We start from the raw sequence: 15,911 nt of genomic DNA, 5'->3' as shown, positions 1-15,911 counted from the left end.
AGGCCCAGGATCGGAATCCCACACGGGCCCACAGCTCAACGGCCGGCACGCTAGGTAAGTACAGGTCGGGGGCTTACACCCGTGGGAAGCCTCCGACTCGAATTTCTGGGCCACTAACTCTAAAGAAATAACTTGCATTACTATAGCGCCTTTCACCATCTGAGGATGTCCCAAAGCGCTCTACAGCCAATGAAGTACTTCTTGGAGTGTAGTCACTGTTGTAATGTAGGAAACGCAGCAGCCAATTTGCACACAGCAAGATCCCATTAACAGCAATGTGATAATGACCAGATCATCTGTTTTAGATGTTGATTGAGGGACAAATATTGGCCCCAGGACACTGGGGATAACTCCCCTACTTTTCTTCAAAATAGTGCCATGGGATCTTTAAGATCCATCTGAGGGGGCAGACAGGGCTCAGTTTAACGCCTCATCTGGAAGACAGCACATCCAACAGCTCTTTCAAATGTCATGGGGCAAACAGGAGCCTCGGTTTAACACTACCTCTCTGAGGAATATACTTCAGCCGTTTCAATTCACATTAAAAGCAGAGAAGTTGTGTTAAACTTATTACATAACTAACCTTGGTTAGACCGCACTTGGAGCACTCTGCACAGTTCTGGTCTCCATATTATAAAAAGGACATAGAGGCACTGGAGAAAGTGCAAAAATGATTTACAAGGATGGTATATGAAATGAGAGGTTATAACTATCAGGAAAGATTGAACAGGCTGGGGCTCTTTTCTCTAGAAAAGAGAAGACTGAGGGGGGACCTGATCGAGGTCTTTGTTATGAAAGGGTTTGATTGGGTAGACGTAGAGAAGATGTTTCCACTTGTGGGGGAGACCAGACCTAGGGGCGATAAATACAAGATAGTCACTAATAAATCCCATCGGTAATTCAGGAGAAACTTCTTTACCCAGAGAGTGGTGAGAATGTGGAACTCGCTCCCACAGGGAGTGGTTGAGGCGAATAGTGCAGATGCATTGAAGGTGAAGCTGGATAAACACATGAGGGAGAAAGGAATAGAAGGATATGGTGATAGGGTGAGATGAAGAGGGGTGGGAGGAGGCTCGAGTGGAGCATCAACACCGACATGGACCAGTTGGGCCGAATGGCCTGTTTCTGTGCTGTTCAATTCTATGTAAAACAAGTCCCAACAAACTTTAATCCCCTTTCAAAACTCGAGACTTTGTAAAGTGTACTTTGAAACGTAAACATTCAGTGAAACCAAAATGCTAAGACTTCCTTGCAGTGAAACGTTGAAAATATATAAACCGAGTCATTTACCTGCACGTAGAACTTGGTCACGCTGACCATGGTGTTGGCGATATTGGCCAGAATGACGCTGCTTGGCGGTGGATACAGGTATTTCAGGCACGGATTTGCGGGAAAGGTCAGTCTGCAACACAAAACAGGACAAACCACAGGCCCCGAGACACACCTGAGTATTACACCACTCGGCAGCTCCAGACATGCCGTGAACCGCACCCAGATATTAAAACCCGACACCGCAGCAAGATTCCCCATCCTGTGGTAGTGACTAGGACCGGGGTCTTAAACCCATGCATTCTGTTTTTATGCCTTCCTATAATGTCTTTTAGTGATATTGGCCAGGACACCCCTGCTCTTCTATGAAATAGTGCCGTGGGATCTTTCACATCCACCCGAAGGGGCACACGGGTCCTCGGTTTAACGTCCCAACCAAAAGATGGCACCTCCGACAGTGCGGCACTCCCTCAGTACTGCTCCTCCGACAGTGCGGCACTCCCTCAGTACTGCCCCTCCAACAGTGCAGCGCTCCCTCAGTACTGCCCCTCCGACAGTGCAGCGCTCCCTCAGTACTGCCCCTCCGAGAGTGCAGCGCTCCCTCAGTACTGCCCCTCCGACAGTGCAGCGCTCCCTCAGTACTGCCCCTCCGAGAGTGCAGCGCTCCCTCAGTACTGCTACTCCGACAGTGCAGCACTCCCTCAGTACTGCCTCTCCGACAGTGCGGCTCTCCCTCAGTACTGCCCCTCCGACAGTGCTGCACTCCCTCAGTACTGCCCCTCCGACAGTGCGGCTCTCCCTCAGTACTGCCCCTCCGACAGTGCTGCACTCCCTCAGTACTGCCCCTCCGACAGCGCAGCGCTCCCTCAGTACTGCCCCTCCGACAGTGCAGGTACTGCCCCTCCGACAGTGCAGCTCTCCCTCAGTACTGCCCCTCCGAGAGTGCAGCGCTCCCTCAGTACTGCTCCTCCGACAGTGCAGCACTCCCTCAGTACTGCCTCTCCGACAGTGTGGCTCTCCCTCAGTACTGCCCCTCCGACAGTGCTGCACTCCCTCAGTACTGCCCCTCCGACAGTGCAGCACTCCCTCAGTACTGCCCCTCCGACAGTGCAGCGCTCCCTCAGTACTGCACTGCGGGTGTCAGCCTAGATTATGCACTCGAGCTTCTGGAGTGAGACTTGAACCCACGACCTTCTGACTCAGAGGTGAGTGTGCTGCCCACTAAGCCACGGCTGACCCCATAAACTTGAACTTGCTGCTGTCAAGAAAATGGAGTGACAGCACTGTCGAAGCGATTCCAGGTGGGTTGCAATCTGAAGCCGTGCTACTAACCCGAGGCTTGGAGCGATCCCAGTTTCGATAACAAGAAGTCTTGGTTTCAGAACCTGCTTCTCATCTTTATCGATCGAAGCTTTATCCGCTCTACAAGTAAAAGCAGAGTAAAAACATGAAGATAAAAACCTTGCATTTTATAAAGCACCTCAACAACTTACATTTATATAGCACCTTTAATCTAATAAAACGTACCAGGTCGCTTCACAGGAACGTTATGAAACAAAAATTTGACACCAGGTCACATAAGGAGGAGACATTAGGATGCACACATGCACAGAATGGAGACTGTCCGGGGCTGCAAGAGGGTCCGAGAGACAAGCAAGCAGATATTTCCATCTCCGCCTGACCACCAATCAGACAGAAACTGACGCCCAGACACGGGAGGAGATATTAGGACAGGTGACCAAAAGCTCTGTCAAAGAGGGAGGCTTTAAGAAGCGTCTTAAACGAGGAGAGAGAGGCGGAGAGGTTTAGGGAGGGAATTCCAGAGCTTGGGGCCCAGGTGGCTGAAGGCACGGCCGCCAATGGTGGGGCGATAGAGATCGGGGATGCGCACGAGGCCAGAGTTGGAGGCGGGCAGAGATCGCGGCGTTGTGGGGCTGGAGGAGGTTACAGAGACAGGGAGAGGCGAGGCCATGGAGGGATTTGGAAACAAGGACGAGAATTTTAAAATCGAGGCGTTGCTGGACTGGTAGCCACTGTAGGTCAGTGAGCACAGGGGGTGAGGGGTGAACGGGACTTGGTTTGATTAAGGTGAGAGATGGCGAGGGCCCGATCAGGGATTGATGGCACAGCAAGCTGATTTACTAACGCTCGCCCTCAGCAAAGCAATGAGACCCTCTGCTACCCTCCTGTGGACATGGACTGACATTGCCAAGTCATGTCTAATAAGGGAGCGTTTTCATGCTGTAATCACATTAGGAACTAGATAAAGGACTTACATAGAAACATAGAAGATAGGAGCAGTAGTAGGCCATTTGGCCCCTCGAGCCTGCTCCTATCTTAGAAATATATTAGAAATATATCTAACTCCTTCTTGAATATATTTAATGGATTGATTACAAAGAATATACAGCCCCAAATCGCTTTACAGCCAATGAAGTACTTTTTGAAGTGTAGTCACTGTTTTAATGTAGGCAACAAGGCAGCTAATTTCCACACAGCAAGCTCCCACAAAGAGCATTGTGATAACAGAGTGACTCCTGCCAACAAACTGCTGCGCAGAAGCATTCTGCAAGTATTAACTTTCATTAAGCCAATATAAACACGATTTCAACTTTATCTTTTATTTTCTTCCCCTGACACGGCTCAGTCCGGCAGCAGCGGTGTCTTTTCCCCACCCCCTTCCCTGCTTTCTCTCTCGCCAATCTGTGGGAAGTCCGGCGAGAACAACCAAAAAAAACGCTTGAACTGCGCAGGCGCAGCGACTTTACTTCGTTGGCAGCAGTCGCGTCCTTGTGATACCGAGCAGAGAGTCTGTTTTTAGTGATGTTGGTTGAGCGGGTAAAGGACACCGGGGAGAACTCCCCTGCTCATCTTTAAAATAGTGCCATGGGATCTTGTACGTCCACCTGAGGTCGCAGACAGGGACTCGTTTTAACATCTCGTTCGAAAGATGGCACCTCCGATAGGGCAGTGCTCCCTCAGTACTGCCCCTCCGACAGTGCAGTCCCCTCAGTACTGCCCCTCCGACAGTGCAGCGCTCCCTCAGTACTGTCCCTCCGACAGTGCAGCGCTCCCTCAGTACTGTCCCTCCGACAGCGCAGCGCTCCCTCAGTACTGCCCCTCCGACAGTGCAGCGCTCCCTCAGTACTGTCCCTCCGACAGTGCAGCGCTCCCTCAGTACTGTCCCTCCGACAGCGCAGCGCTCCCTCAGTACTGCCCCTCCGACAGTGTGGCGCTCCCTCAGTACTGCCCCTCCGACAGTGCAGCGCTCCCTCAGTACTGCCCCTCCGACAGTGCAGCGCTCCCTCAGTACTGCCCCTCCGACAGTGCAGCGCTCCCTCAGTACTGCCCCTCCGACAGTGCGGCGCTCCCTCAGTACTGCCCCTCCGACAGTGCGGCGCTCCCTCAGTACTGCTCCTCCGACAGTGCAGCGCTCCCTCAGTACTGCCCTTCCGACAGTGCAGCGCTCCCTCAGTACTGCCCCTCCGACAGTGCAGCGCTCCCTCAGTACTGCCCCTCTGACAGTGCAGCGCTCGCTCAGTACTGCCCTTCCGACAGTGCAGCGCTCCCTCAGTACTGCCCCTCCGACAGTGCGGCGCTCCCTCAGCACTGCCCCTCCGACAGTGCGGCGCTCCCTCAGTACTGCCCCATCGACAGTGCGGCGCTCCCTCAGTACTGCCCTTCCGACAGTGCAGCGCTCCCTCGGTACTGCCCCTCGACAGTGCAGCGCTCCCTCAGTACTGCCCCTCCGACAGTGCAGCACTCCCTCAGTACTGCCCCTCTGACAGTGCAGCGCTCCCTCCTCAGTACTGCCCCATCGACAGTGCGGCGCTCCCTCAGTACTGCCCCTCCGACAGTGCAGCGCTCCCTCAGTACTGCCCCGACAGTGCAGCGCTCCCTCAGTACTGCCCCTCCGACAGTGCAGCGCTCCCTCAGTACTGCACCTCCGACAGTGCAGAGCTCCCTCAGTACTGCCCGTCTCAGCGCAGTGCTCCCTCAGTACTGACCCTCCGACAGTGCGGCGCTCCCTCAGTACTGCCCCTCCAACAGTGCAGCACTCCCTCAGTACTGACCCTCCGACAGTGCAGCGCTCCCTCAGTACTGACCCTCCGACAGTGCGGCGCTCCCTCAGTACTGACCCTCCGACAGTGCAGCGCTCCCTCAGTACTGACCCTCCGACAGTGCAGCGCTCCCTCAGTACTGACCCTCCGACAGTGCGGCGCTCCCTCAGTACTGACCCTCCGACTGTGCAGCGCTCCCTCAGTACTGCCCCTCCGACAGTGCAGTCCCCTCAGTACTGCCCCTCCGACAGTGCAGCACTCCCTCAGTACTGCCCCTCCGACAGTGCAGCGCTCCCTCAGTACTGCCCCTCCGACAGTGCAGCACTCCCTCAGTACTGACCCTCCGACAGTGCGGCGCTCCCTCAGTACTGACCCTCCGACTGTGCAGCACTCCCTCAGTACTGCCCCTCCGACAGTGCAGCTCTCCCTCAGTACTGCCCCTCCGACAGTGCGGCACTCCCTCAGTACTGCCCCTCCAACAGTGCAGCGCTCCCTCAGTACTGCCCCTCCGACAGTGCAGCGCTCCCTCAGTACTGCCCCTCCGAGAGTGCAGCGCTCCCTCAGTACTGCCCCTCCGACAGTGCAGCGCTCCCTCAGTACTGCCCCTCCGAGAGTGCAGCGCTCCCTCAGTACTGCTACTCCGACAGTGCAGCACTCCCTCAGTACTGCCTCTCCGACAGTGCGGCTCTCCCTCAGTACTGCCCCTCCGACAGTGCTGCACTCCCTCAGTACTGCCCCTCCGACAGTGCGGCTCTCCCTCAGTACTGCCCCTCCGACAGTGCTGCACTCCCTCAGTACTGCCCCTCCGACAGCGCAGCGCTCCCTCAGTACTGCCCCTCCGACAGTGCAGGTACTGCCCCTCCGACAGTGCAGCTCTCCCTCAGTACTGCCCCTCCGAGAGTGCAGCGCTCCCTCAGTACTGCTCCTCCGACAGTGCAGCACTCCCTCAGTACTGCCTCTCCGACAGCGTGGCTCTCCCTCAGTACTGCCCCTCCGACAGTGCTGCACTCCCTCAGTACTGCCCCTCCGACAGTGCAGCACTCCCTCAGTACTGCCCCTCCGACAGTGCAGCGCTCCCTCAGTACTGCACTGCGGGTGTCAGCCTAGATTATGCACTCGAGCTTCTGGAGTGAGACTTGAACCCACGACCTTCTGACTCAGAGGTGAGTGTGCTGCCCACTAAGCCACGGCTGACCCCATAAACTTGAACTTGCTGCTGTCAAGAAAATGGAGTGACAGCACTGTCGAAGCGATTCCAGGTGGGTTGCAATCTGAAGCCGTGCTACTAACCCGAGGCTTGGAGCGATCCCAGTTTCGATAACAAGAAGTCTTGGTTTCAGAACCTGCTTCTCATCTTTATCGATCGAAGCTTTATCCGCTCTACAAGTAAAAGCAGAGTAAAAACATGAAGATAAAAACCTTGCATTTTATAAAGCACCTCAACAACTTACATTTATATAGCACCTTTAATCTAATAAAACGTACCAGGTCGCTTCACAGGAACGTTATGAAACAAAAATTTGACACCAGGTCACATAAGGAGGAGACATTAGGATGCACACATGCACAGAATGGAGACTGTCCGGGGCTGCAAGAGGGTCCGAGAGACAAGCAAGCAGATATTTCCATCTCCGCCTGACCACCAATCAGACAGAAACTGACGCCCAGACACGGGAGGAGATATTAGGACAGGTGACCAAAAGCTCTGTCAAAGAGGGAGGCTTTAAGAAGCGTCTTAAACGAGGAGAGAGAGGCGGAGAGGTTTAGGGAGGGAATTCCAGAGCTTGGGGCCCAGGTGGCTGAAGGCACGGCCGCCAATGGTGGGGCGATAGAGATCGGGGATGCGCACGAGGCCAGAGTTGGAGGCGGGCAGAGATCGCGGCGTTGTGGGGCTGGAGGAGGTTACAGAGACAGGGAGAGGCGAGGCCATGGAGGGATTTGGAAACAAGGACGAGAATTTTAAAATCGAGGCGTTGCTGGACTGGTAGCCACTGTAGGTCAGTGAGCACAGGGGGTGAGGGGTGAACGGGACTTGGTTTGATTAAGGTGAGAGATGGCGAGGGCCCGATCAGGGATTGATGGCACAGCAAGCTGATTTACTAACGCTCGCCCTCAGCAAAGCAATGAGACCCTCTGCTACCCTCCTGTGGACATGGACTGACATTGCCAAGTCATGTCTAATAAGGGAGCGTTTTCATGCTGTAATCACATTAGGAACTAGATAAAGGACTTACATAGAAACATAGAAGATAGGAGCAGTAGTAGGCCATTTGGCCCCTCGAGCCTGCTCCTATCTTAGAAATATATTAGAAATATATCTAACTCCTTCTTGAATATATTTAATGGATTGATTACAAAGAATATACAGCCCCAAATCGCTTTACAGCCAATGAAGTACTTTTTGAAGTGTAGTCACTGTTTTAATGTAGGCAACAAGGCAGCTAATTTCCACACAGCAAGCTCCCACAAAGAGCATTGTGATAACAGAGTGACTCCTGCCAACAAACTGCTGCGCAGAAGCATTCTGCAAGTATTAACTTTCATTAAGCCAATATAAACACGATTTCAACTTTATCTTTTATTTTCTTCCCCTGACACGGCTCAGTCCGGCAGCAGCGGTGTCTTTTCCCCACCCCCTTCCCTGCTTTCTCTCTCGCCAATCTGTGGGAAGTCCGGCGAGAACAACCAAAAAAAACGCTTGAACTGCGCAGGCGCAGCGACTTTACTTCGTTGGCAGCAGTCGCGTCCTTGTGATACCGAGCAGAGAGTCTGTTTTTAGTGATGTTGGTTGAGCGGGTAAAGGACACCGGGGAGAACTCCCCTGCTCATCTTTAAAATAGTGCCATGGGATCTTGTACGTCCACCTGAGGTCGCAGACAGGGACTCGTTTTAACATCTCGTTCGAAAGATGGCACCTCCGATAGGGCAGTGCTCCCTCAGTACTGCCCCTCCGACAGTGCAGTCCCCTCAGTACTGCCCCTCCGACAGTGCAGCACTCCCTCAGTACTGCCCCTCCGACAGTGCAGCGCTCCCTCAGTACTGTCCCTCCGACAGTGCAGCGCTCCCTCAGTACTGTCCCTCCGACAGCGCAGCGCTCCCTCAGTACTGCCCCTCCGACAGTGTGGCGCTCCCTCAGTACTGCCCCTCCGACAGTGCAGCGCTCCCTCAGTACTGCCCCTCCGACAGTGCAGCGCTCCCTCAGTACTGCACCTCCGACAGTGCAGCGCTCCCTCAGTACTGCCCCTCCGACAGTGCGGCGCTCCCTCAGTACTGCTCCTTCGACAGTGCAGCGCTCCCTCAGTACTGCCCTTCCGACAGTGCAGCGCTCCCTCAGTACTGCCCCTCCGACAGTGCAGCGCTCCCTCAGTACTGCCCCTCTGACAGTGCAGCGCTCGCTCAGTACTGCCCTTCCGACAGTGCAGCGCTCCCTCAGTACTGCCCCTCCGACAGTGCGGCGCTCCCTCAGCACTGCCCCTCCGACAGTGCGGCGCTCCCTCAGTACTGCCCCATCGACAGTGCGGCGCTCCCTCAGTACTGCCCTTCCGACAGTGCAGCGCTCCCTCGGTACTGCCCCTCGACAGTGCAGCGCTCCCTCAGTACTGCCCCTCCGACAGTGCAGCACTCCCTCAGTACTGCCCCTCTGACAGTGCAGCGCTCCCTCCTCAGTACTGCCCCATCGACAGTGCGGCGCTCCCTCAGTACTGCCCCTCCGACAGTGCAGCGCTCCCTCAGTACTGCCCCGACAGTGCAGCGCTCCCTCAGTACTGCCCCTCCGACAGTGCAGCGCTCCCTCAGTACTGCACCTCCGACAGTGCAGAGCTCCCTCAGTACTGCCCGTCTCAGCGCAGTGCTCCCTCAGTACTGACCCTCCGACAGTGCGGCGCTCCCTCAGTACTGCCCCTCCAACAGTGCAGCACTCCCTCAGTACTGACCCTCCGACAGTGCAGCGCTCCCTCAGTACTGACCCTCCGACAGTGCGGCGCTCCCTCAGTACTGACCCTCCGACAGTGCAGCGCTCCCTCAGTACTGACCCTCCGACAGTGCAGCGCTCCCTCAGTACTGACCCTCCGACAGTGCGGCGCTCCCTCAGTACTGACCCTCCGACTGTGCAGCGCTCCCTCAGTACTGCCCCTCCGACAGTGCAGTCCCCTCAGTACTGCCCCTCCGACAGTGCAGCACTCCCTCAGTACTGCCCCTCCGACAGTGCAGCGCTCCCTCAGTACTGCCCCTCCGACAGTGCAGCACTCCCTCAGTACTGACCCTCCGACAGTGCGGCGCTCCCTCAGTACTGACCCTCCGACTGTGCAGCACTCCCTCAGTACTGCCCCTCCGACAGTGCAGTCCCCTCAGTACTGCCCCTCCGACAGTGCAGCACTCCCTCAGTACTGCCCCTCCGACAGTGCAGCGCTCCCTCAGTACTGCCCCTCCGACAGTGCAGCACTCCCTCAGTACTGCCCCTCCGACAGTGCAGCTCTCCCTCAGTACTGCCCCTCCGACAGTGCAGCACTCCCTCAGTACTGCCCCTCCGACAGTGCAGCGCTCCCTCAGTACTGCCCCTCCGACAGTGCAGCACTCCCTCAGTACTGACCCTCCGACAGTGCAGCACTCCCTCAGTACTGCCCCTCCGACAGTGCAGCTCTCCCTCAGTACTGCCCCTCCGACAGTGCACAGGGAGGGTCCGCCTGGGGCTCAAGTCTCTGGAAGTGGACTTGAACCCACATTGTTCTGGCGAAAGTGCTACTCCCTGAGCCACGGCGGACACCCGATAAGAGTCTGACCCATGTCAGGGTAGGAAGGAGCACTTTACAGTCAGTATCTGAGCTGGATTCGAGCCCAGATTTGAGGCCAACGTGTAACCTGATCACACCCGCCAAAGACCGCTCCCACTGCCTTCACATTACCGTCGCAGGTACGGAAATGACCGAACTTGAAGTACTTACGCTTTGTTTTTGTCGGAGAACAGCGGCTTGTCCAGTAGTTCCACGTGCTCCTGCTCCGTCGCGTACTCCACCACCAAAGTGTGGCCCAGGCATCGGACCTGGTGCAGCCTAGTCAGCGCCTGAAACGGCACATTGCAGGATAACAACACTGGATTCACGCCCTCAGGTCTGACTGCAGGTACAATGTGTAAAGTCTTGCCCTTTCTCAGTTTAGCTCCATAATCCAGAAGGCCGAAAGGTTTGAGCCAACAACTTACATTTACATCGTGCCTTTAACTTCGCAAGGTGTTTCACAGGAGCGATTATCAGACAAAATCCAACACCGAGACACAGGAGGTGTTAGGACAGGTGCTCAGTCAAAGAGGTGGGTTTTAAGGAGCATCTTAAAAGGAGGAGAGAGAAGCGGAGAGGTTTAGGGAGGGAATTCCAGAGCTTAGGGCCCAGGCAGCTGAAGGCACGGCCGCCAATGGCAGAGCGATGGAAATCGGGGATGTGCAAGAGGCCAGAATTGGAGGAGTGCAGAGATCGAGGAGGGCTTTAGAGCTAGATGAGGTGACAAGAGTTAGGGAGCGGCGAGGCCATGGAGGGATTTGAAAAAGGATGAGAATTATAAAATCGAGGCATTGCTCAACCAGAAGCCAATGTGTGTCAGCGAGCACAGGGGTGATGGTGAACGAGACTTGGTGTGAGTTAGGACACGGGGCAGCAAGCACAGGGGATGAGGGGTGAACGGGACTGGGTGTGAGTTAGGACACGGGGCAGTGAGCACAGGGGGTGATGGGTGAACGGGACTGGGTGTGAGTTAGGACACGGGCCAGTGAGCACAGGGGGTGATGGGTGCAATGGGACTTGGTGCGAGTTAGGATACAGGCAGCAGAGTTCGGGATGAGTTTACGGAGGGTGGAAGCTGGCAGGCCAGACAGAGAGCATTGGAACAGTCCCACAACAGAGACCATACAGGCCAACTCTGAACCCTCTCATCAGCTCGATCTCTGGGTAACGACATGGTGTTTAGTGTATAACCTACCTTAGCTGCTGCATGGGCAGAGGAAAACGTAGCAAACGCTGTACATGTCTGCAAAAGAAGAACATTGTAAACTTAACGGAGTTCTGAAAATAGAATGCTTTATCGCTACTACAATCAGGAATATCGGTGCTTCATCCCTCGGAAAGAATTTGTCTGGATACCACTCCTAGTCAGGTCGGGGCCCGTCATTGTTTGCAATCACCAGGCCCGCCCTAACCCGTGTCAGTGTTAGCCCGCCCTAACCCGTGTCAGGGTGTTAGCCCGGCCCTAACCCGTGTCAGTGTTAGCCCGGCCCTAACCCGTGTCAGTGTTAGCCCGGCCCTAACCCGTGTCAGTGTGTTAGCCCGGCCCTAACCCGTGTCAGTGTGTTAGCCCGGCTCTAACCCGTGTCAGTGTGTTAGCCCGGCTCTAACCCGTGTCAGTGTTAGCCGGCTCTAACCCGTGTCAGTGTTAGCCCGGCTCTAACCCGTGTCAGTGTTAGCCCCGGCTCCTAACCCGTGTCAGTGTGTTAGCCCGGCTCTAACCATGTCAGTGTTAGCCTGGCTCTAACCCGTGTCAGTGTTAGCCCCCGGCTCTAACCCGTGTCAGTGTTAGCCCGGCTCTAACCCGTGTCAGTGTTAGCCCGGCTCTAACCCGTGTCAGTGTTAGCCCGGCTCTAACCCGTGTCAGTGTGTTAGCCCGGCTCTAACCCGTGTCAGTGTTAGCCCGGCTCTAACCCGTGTCAGTGTGTTAGCCCGGCTCTAACCTGTGTCAGTGTTAGCCCGGCTCTAACCCGTGTCAGTGTTAGCCGGCCCTAACCCGTGTCAGCCCGGCTCTAACCCGTGTTAGTGTTAGCCCGCTCTAACCCGTGTCAGTGTTACCCCCAGCCCTAACCCGTGTCAGTGTTAGCCCGGCTCTAACCCGTGTCAGTGTTAGCCCGGCCCTAACCCGTGTCAGTGTTAGCCCGCTCTAACCCGTGTCATTGTTAGCCCCGGCCCTAACCAGTGTCATTGTTAGCCCGGCTCTAACCCGTGTCAGTGTTAGCCCGGCTCTAACCAGTGTCAGTGTTAGCCCGGCTCTAACCCGTGTCAGTGTTAGCCCGGCCCTAAACCGTGTCAGTGTTAGCCCGGCCCTAACCCGTGTCAGTGTGTTAGCCCGGCTCTAACCCGTGTCAGTGTGTTAGCCCGGCTCTAACCCGTGTCAGTGTTAGCCCGGCTCTAACCCGTGTCAGTGTTAGCCCGGCTCTAACCCGTGTCAGTGTTAGCCCGGCTCTAACCCGTGTCAGTGTGTTAGCCCGGCTCTAACCCATGTCAGTGTTAGCCCGGCTCTAACCCGTGTCAGTGTGTTAGCCCGGCTCTAACCCGGTGTCAGTGTTAGCCCGGCTCTAACACGTGTCAGTGTTAGCCCAGCCCTAACCCGTGTCAGTGTGTTAGCCCGGCTCTAACCCGTGTCAGTGTGTTAGCCCGGCTCCTAACCCGTGTCAGTGTTAGCCCGGCTCTAACCCGTGTCAGTGTGTTAGCCCGGCTCTAACCTGTGTCAGTGTTAGCCCGGCTCTAACCCGTGTCAGTGTTAGCCCGGCCCTAACCCGTGTTAGCCCGGCTCTAACCCGTGTCAGTGTTACCCCAGCCCTAACCCGTGTCAGTGTTAGCCCGGCTCTAACCCGTGTCAGTGTTAGCCCGGCCCTAACCCGTGTCAGTGTTAGCCCGGCTCTAACCCGTGTCATTGTTAGCCCGGCCCTAACCAGTGTCATTGTTAGCCCGGCTCTAACCCGTGTCAGTGTTAGCCCGGCTCTAACCAGTGTCAGTGTTAGCCCGGCTCTAACCCGTGTCAGTGTTAGCCCGGCCCTAAACCGTGTCAGTGTTAGCCCGGCCCTAACCCGTGTCAGTGTGTTAGCCTGGCTCTAACCCGTGTCAGTGTTAGCCCGGCTCTAACCCGTGTCAGTGTGTTAGCCCAGCTCTAACCCGTGTCAGTCCGGCTCTAACCCGTGTCAGTGTTAGCCCGGCTCTAACCCGTGTCAGTGTTAGCCCGGCCCTAACCCGTGTCAGTGTTAGCCTGGTTGTAAAAATAGGAACGTAAGAAATAGGAGCAGGAGTCGGCCATTCGGCCCCTCGAGCCTGCTCCACCATTCAATAAGATCAGGCTGATCTTCTACCTCATCTCCACTTTCCTGCACTATCCCCATATCCCTTGAGTCCCTTAATATCCAAAAATCGATCACAGCCTTGAATATACTCAATGACTGAGCCTCCACAGCCCTCTGGGGCAGAGAATTCCAAAGATTCACCATCCTCTGAGTGAAGAAATTTCTCCTCATCTCAGTCCTCAATGGCCGACCCCTTATTCTGAGACTGTGACCCCTGGTTCTAGACTCCCCAGCCAGGGGAAACATCCTCCCTGCATCTACCCTGTCAAGCCCTGTAAAAGATTTATGTTTCAATGAGATCACCTCTCATTCTTCTAAACTCCAGAGAATTCAGGCCTAGTCTACTCAATCTCTCCTCATAGGACAATCCCCCCATCCCAGGAACCAGTCCTGGTGAATCATTGCACTCCCTCTAAGGCAAGTATATATTAGCCCAGCCCTAACCAGTGTAGGTATGTTAGCCCAGCCCTAATTCATGTCAATGTTAGCCCAGCCTAACCCGTGTCAGTCCATGTTAGCCCAGAGAAGGTGGTGGTGGGCCCTCCTCTTGAACCACTGGTAACCGAGTGTCTCGCTAGATCACTTCACAGGGCAGTTAAGAGTCAACCATGTTGGTGCTGGACTGGAGTCACATCACATATAAAGAGCAAACCTGCATTTATATAGCGCCTTTCACCAACTCAGGACATCACAAAAATTTTTGAAGTGTAGTCACTGTTGTAATGTGGGAAACGCAGCAGCCAATTTGCGCACAGCAAGCTCCCACACACAGCAATGTGATAATGACCGGATAATCTGTTTTTTTTTTAAAAGGCTGAGGGATAAATATTGGCCAAGGGAGAACTCTCCTGCTCTTCTTCAAAATAGTGCCATGGGATCTTTACCGTCGACCTGAGTGGGCAGACGGGGCCTTGGATTAACGTCTCATCCAAAAGACGGCACCTCCGACAGTGCAGCACTCCCTCAGTACTGCCCCTCCGACAGTGCAGCGCTCCCTCAGTACTGCCCCTCCTAGCAGTGCAGCGCTCCCTCAGTACTGCCCCTCCGACAGTGCAGCGCTCCCTCAGTACTGCCCCTCCGACAGTGCAGCACTCCCTCAGTACTGCCCCTCCGACAGTGCGGCGCTCCCTCAGTACTGCCCCTCCTAGCAGTGCAGCACTCCCTCAGTACTGCCCCTCCGACAGTGCAGCGCTCCCTCAGTACTGCCCCTCCTAGCAGTGCAGCGCTCCCTCAGTACTGCCCCTCCGACAGTGCAGCGCTCCCTCAGTACTGCCCCTCCGACAGTGCAGCACTCCCTCAGTACTGCCCCTCCGACAGTGCGGCGCTCCCTCAGTACTGCCCTCCTAGCAGTGCAGCGCTCCCTCAGTACTGCCCCTCCGACAGTGCGATGCTCCTTCAGTACTGCCCCTCCGACAGTGCGGCGCTCCCTCAGTACTGCCCCTCCGACAGTGCAGCACTCCCTCAGTACTGCCCCTCCGACAGTGCAGCGCCCCCTCAGTACTGCCCCTCCGACAGTGCAGCGCCCCCTCAGTACTGCCCCTCCGACAGTGCAGCGCTCCCTCAGTACTGCCCCTCCGACAGTGCAGCGCCCCCTCAGTACTGCCCCTCCGACAGTGCAGCGCTCCCTCAGTAATGCACTGGGAGTGTCAGCCTAGATTTTGTGCTCGAGTCTCTGGAGTGGGACTTGAACACTCGACCTTCTGTCCCAGAGGCGAGATTGCTGCCCACTGAGCCACGGCTGACACCTAGTATAGCCCAGGACGAGTTAGGATGGCAGTTTTCGCTCCCTAAGGGGCATTAGTGAACCAGTTGGGTTTTCCCCCCCAAAATCCGACAGCTTCATGGTCACTTTTACTGATCCCAGATTTTAATTCCCAGATGCATTTATTTAAAAAAAAAAACTAATTTCAAATCATGATGGTACTTGAACTCTTGCTGTTTGGATTACCAATCGAAAATTCTAAGTGTGAGAGATTATAGGCTCCGACTGAGGAGGTGAGAACAGCACTCGGTTACACTACTAACATCACATTTGTTGTGCCCATACCAGTCTTCCTTTGTCTGATAGAACTCGCACGGACTGCGCTCCGAAATATTTCAGCAGCTCCACCTTCTCATTGCGTGTTAGCTCGGAAGGAAGATGCCGCACCAGAATGGTCTTGCTGCTCTTGGTTTGAAGGGAAACATTCTCCATGGAAGCTGCAGCAGCCATTGCACTGAGAAGGTCAAGAAACACAGGACATTAGACACCCGGCACTGTGGCGACGCACGGGGCGCTTCAACGGGGCGACGTGCGGGGCGACGCACAGGGTGCGGGGCGACGCACAGGGCACCGGAACGACGCACGGGGCACTGGGGTGACTCACGGGACGACGCACGGGGCACTGGGGTGACTCACGGGACGACGCACGGGGCAAGTAACTATTCATACTGAATTCCGCACACCAATGTCACTATTCACTGAACTGTTCTATCTCTTTCCCTTTCCCCTC

At 55.6% G+C, this 15,911-nt stretch overlaps 1 protein-coding gene across 1 annotated transcript in view; it reads right to left on the bottom strand.

The window, feature by feature from the left end:
• LOC147080950 (RNA-binding region-containing protein 3-like) overlaps positions 1–15,631 on the bottom strand; it is a 54,152-nt gene extending 38,521 nt beyond the window's left edge. The window contains 5 exon segments of the mRNA XM_085981009.1: positions 1,291–1,402; positions 6,621–6,710; positions 10,271–10,389; positions 11,298–11,345; positions 15,467–15,631. Of these exon segments, the coding sequence (XP_085837135.1) occupies positions 1,291–1,402; positions 6,621–6,710; positions 10,271–10,389; positions 11,298–11,345; positions 15,467–15,631 (534 nt within the window).
• Between the last annotated feature and the right edge of the window lie 280 nt (positions 15,632–15,911).

This window comes from Somniosus microcephalus, unplaced genomic scaffold, assembly GCF_052327205.1.
Source record: "Somniosus microcephalus isolate GS21.2 unplaced genomic scaffold, FLI_Smic_1.0 scaffold945, whole genome shotgun sequence".
NCBI lineage: Eukaryota > Metazoa > Chordata > Chondrichthyes > Squaliformes > Somniosidae > Somniosus > Somniosus microcephalus.
Note: the sequence above shows the minus strand (reverse complement) of the source record. Positions and strands in the feature narration are given on the sequence as shown.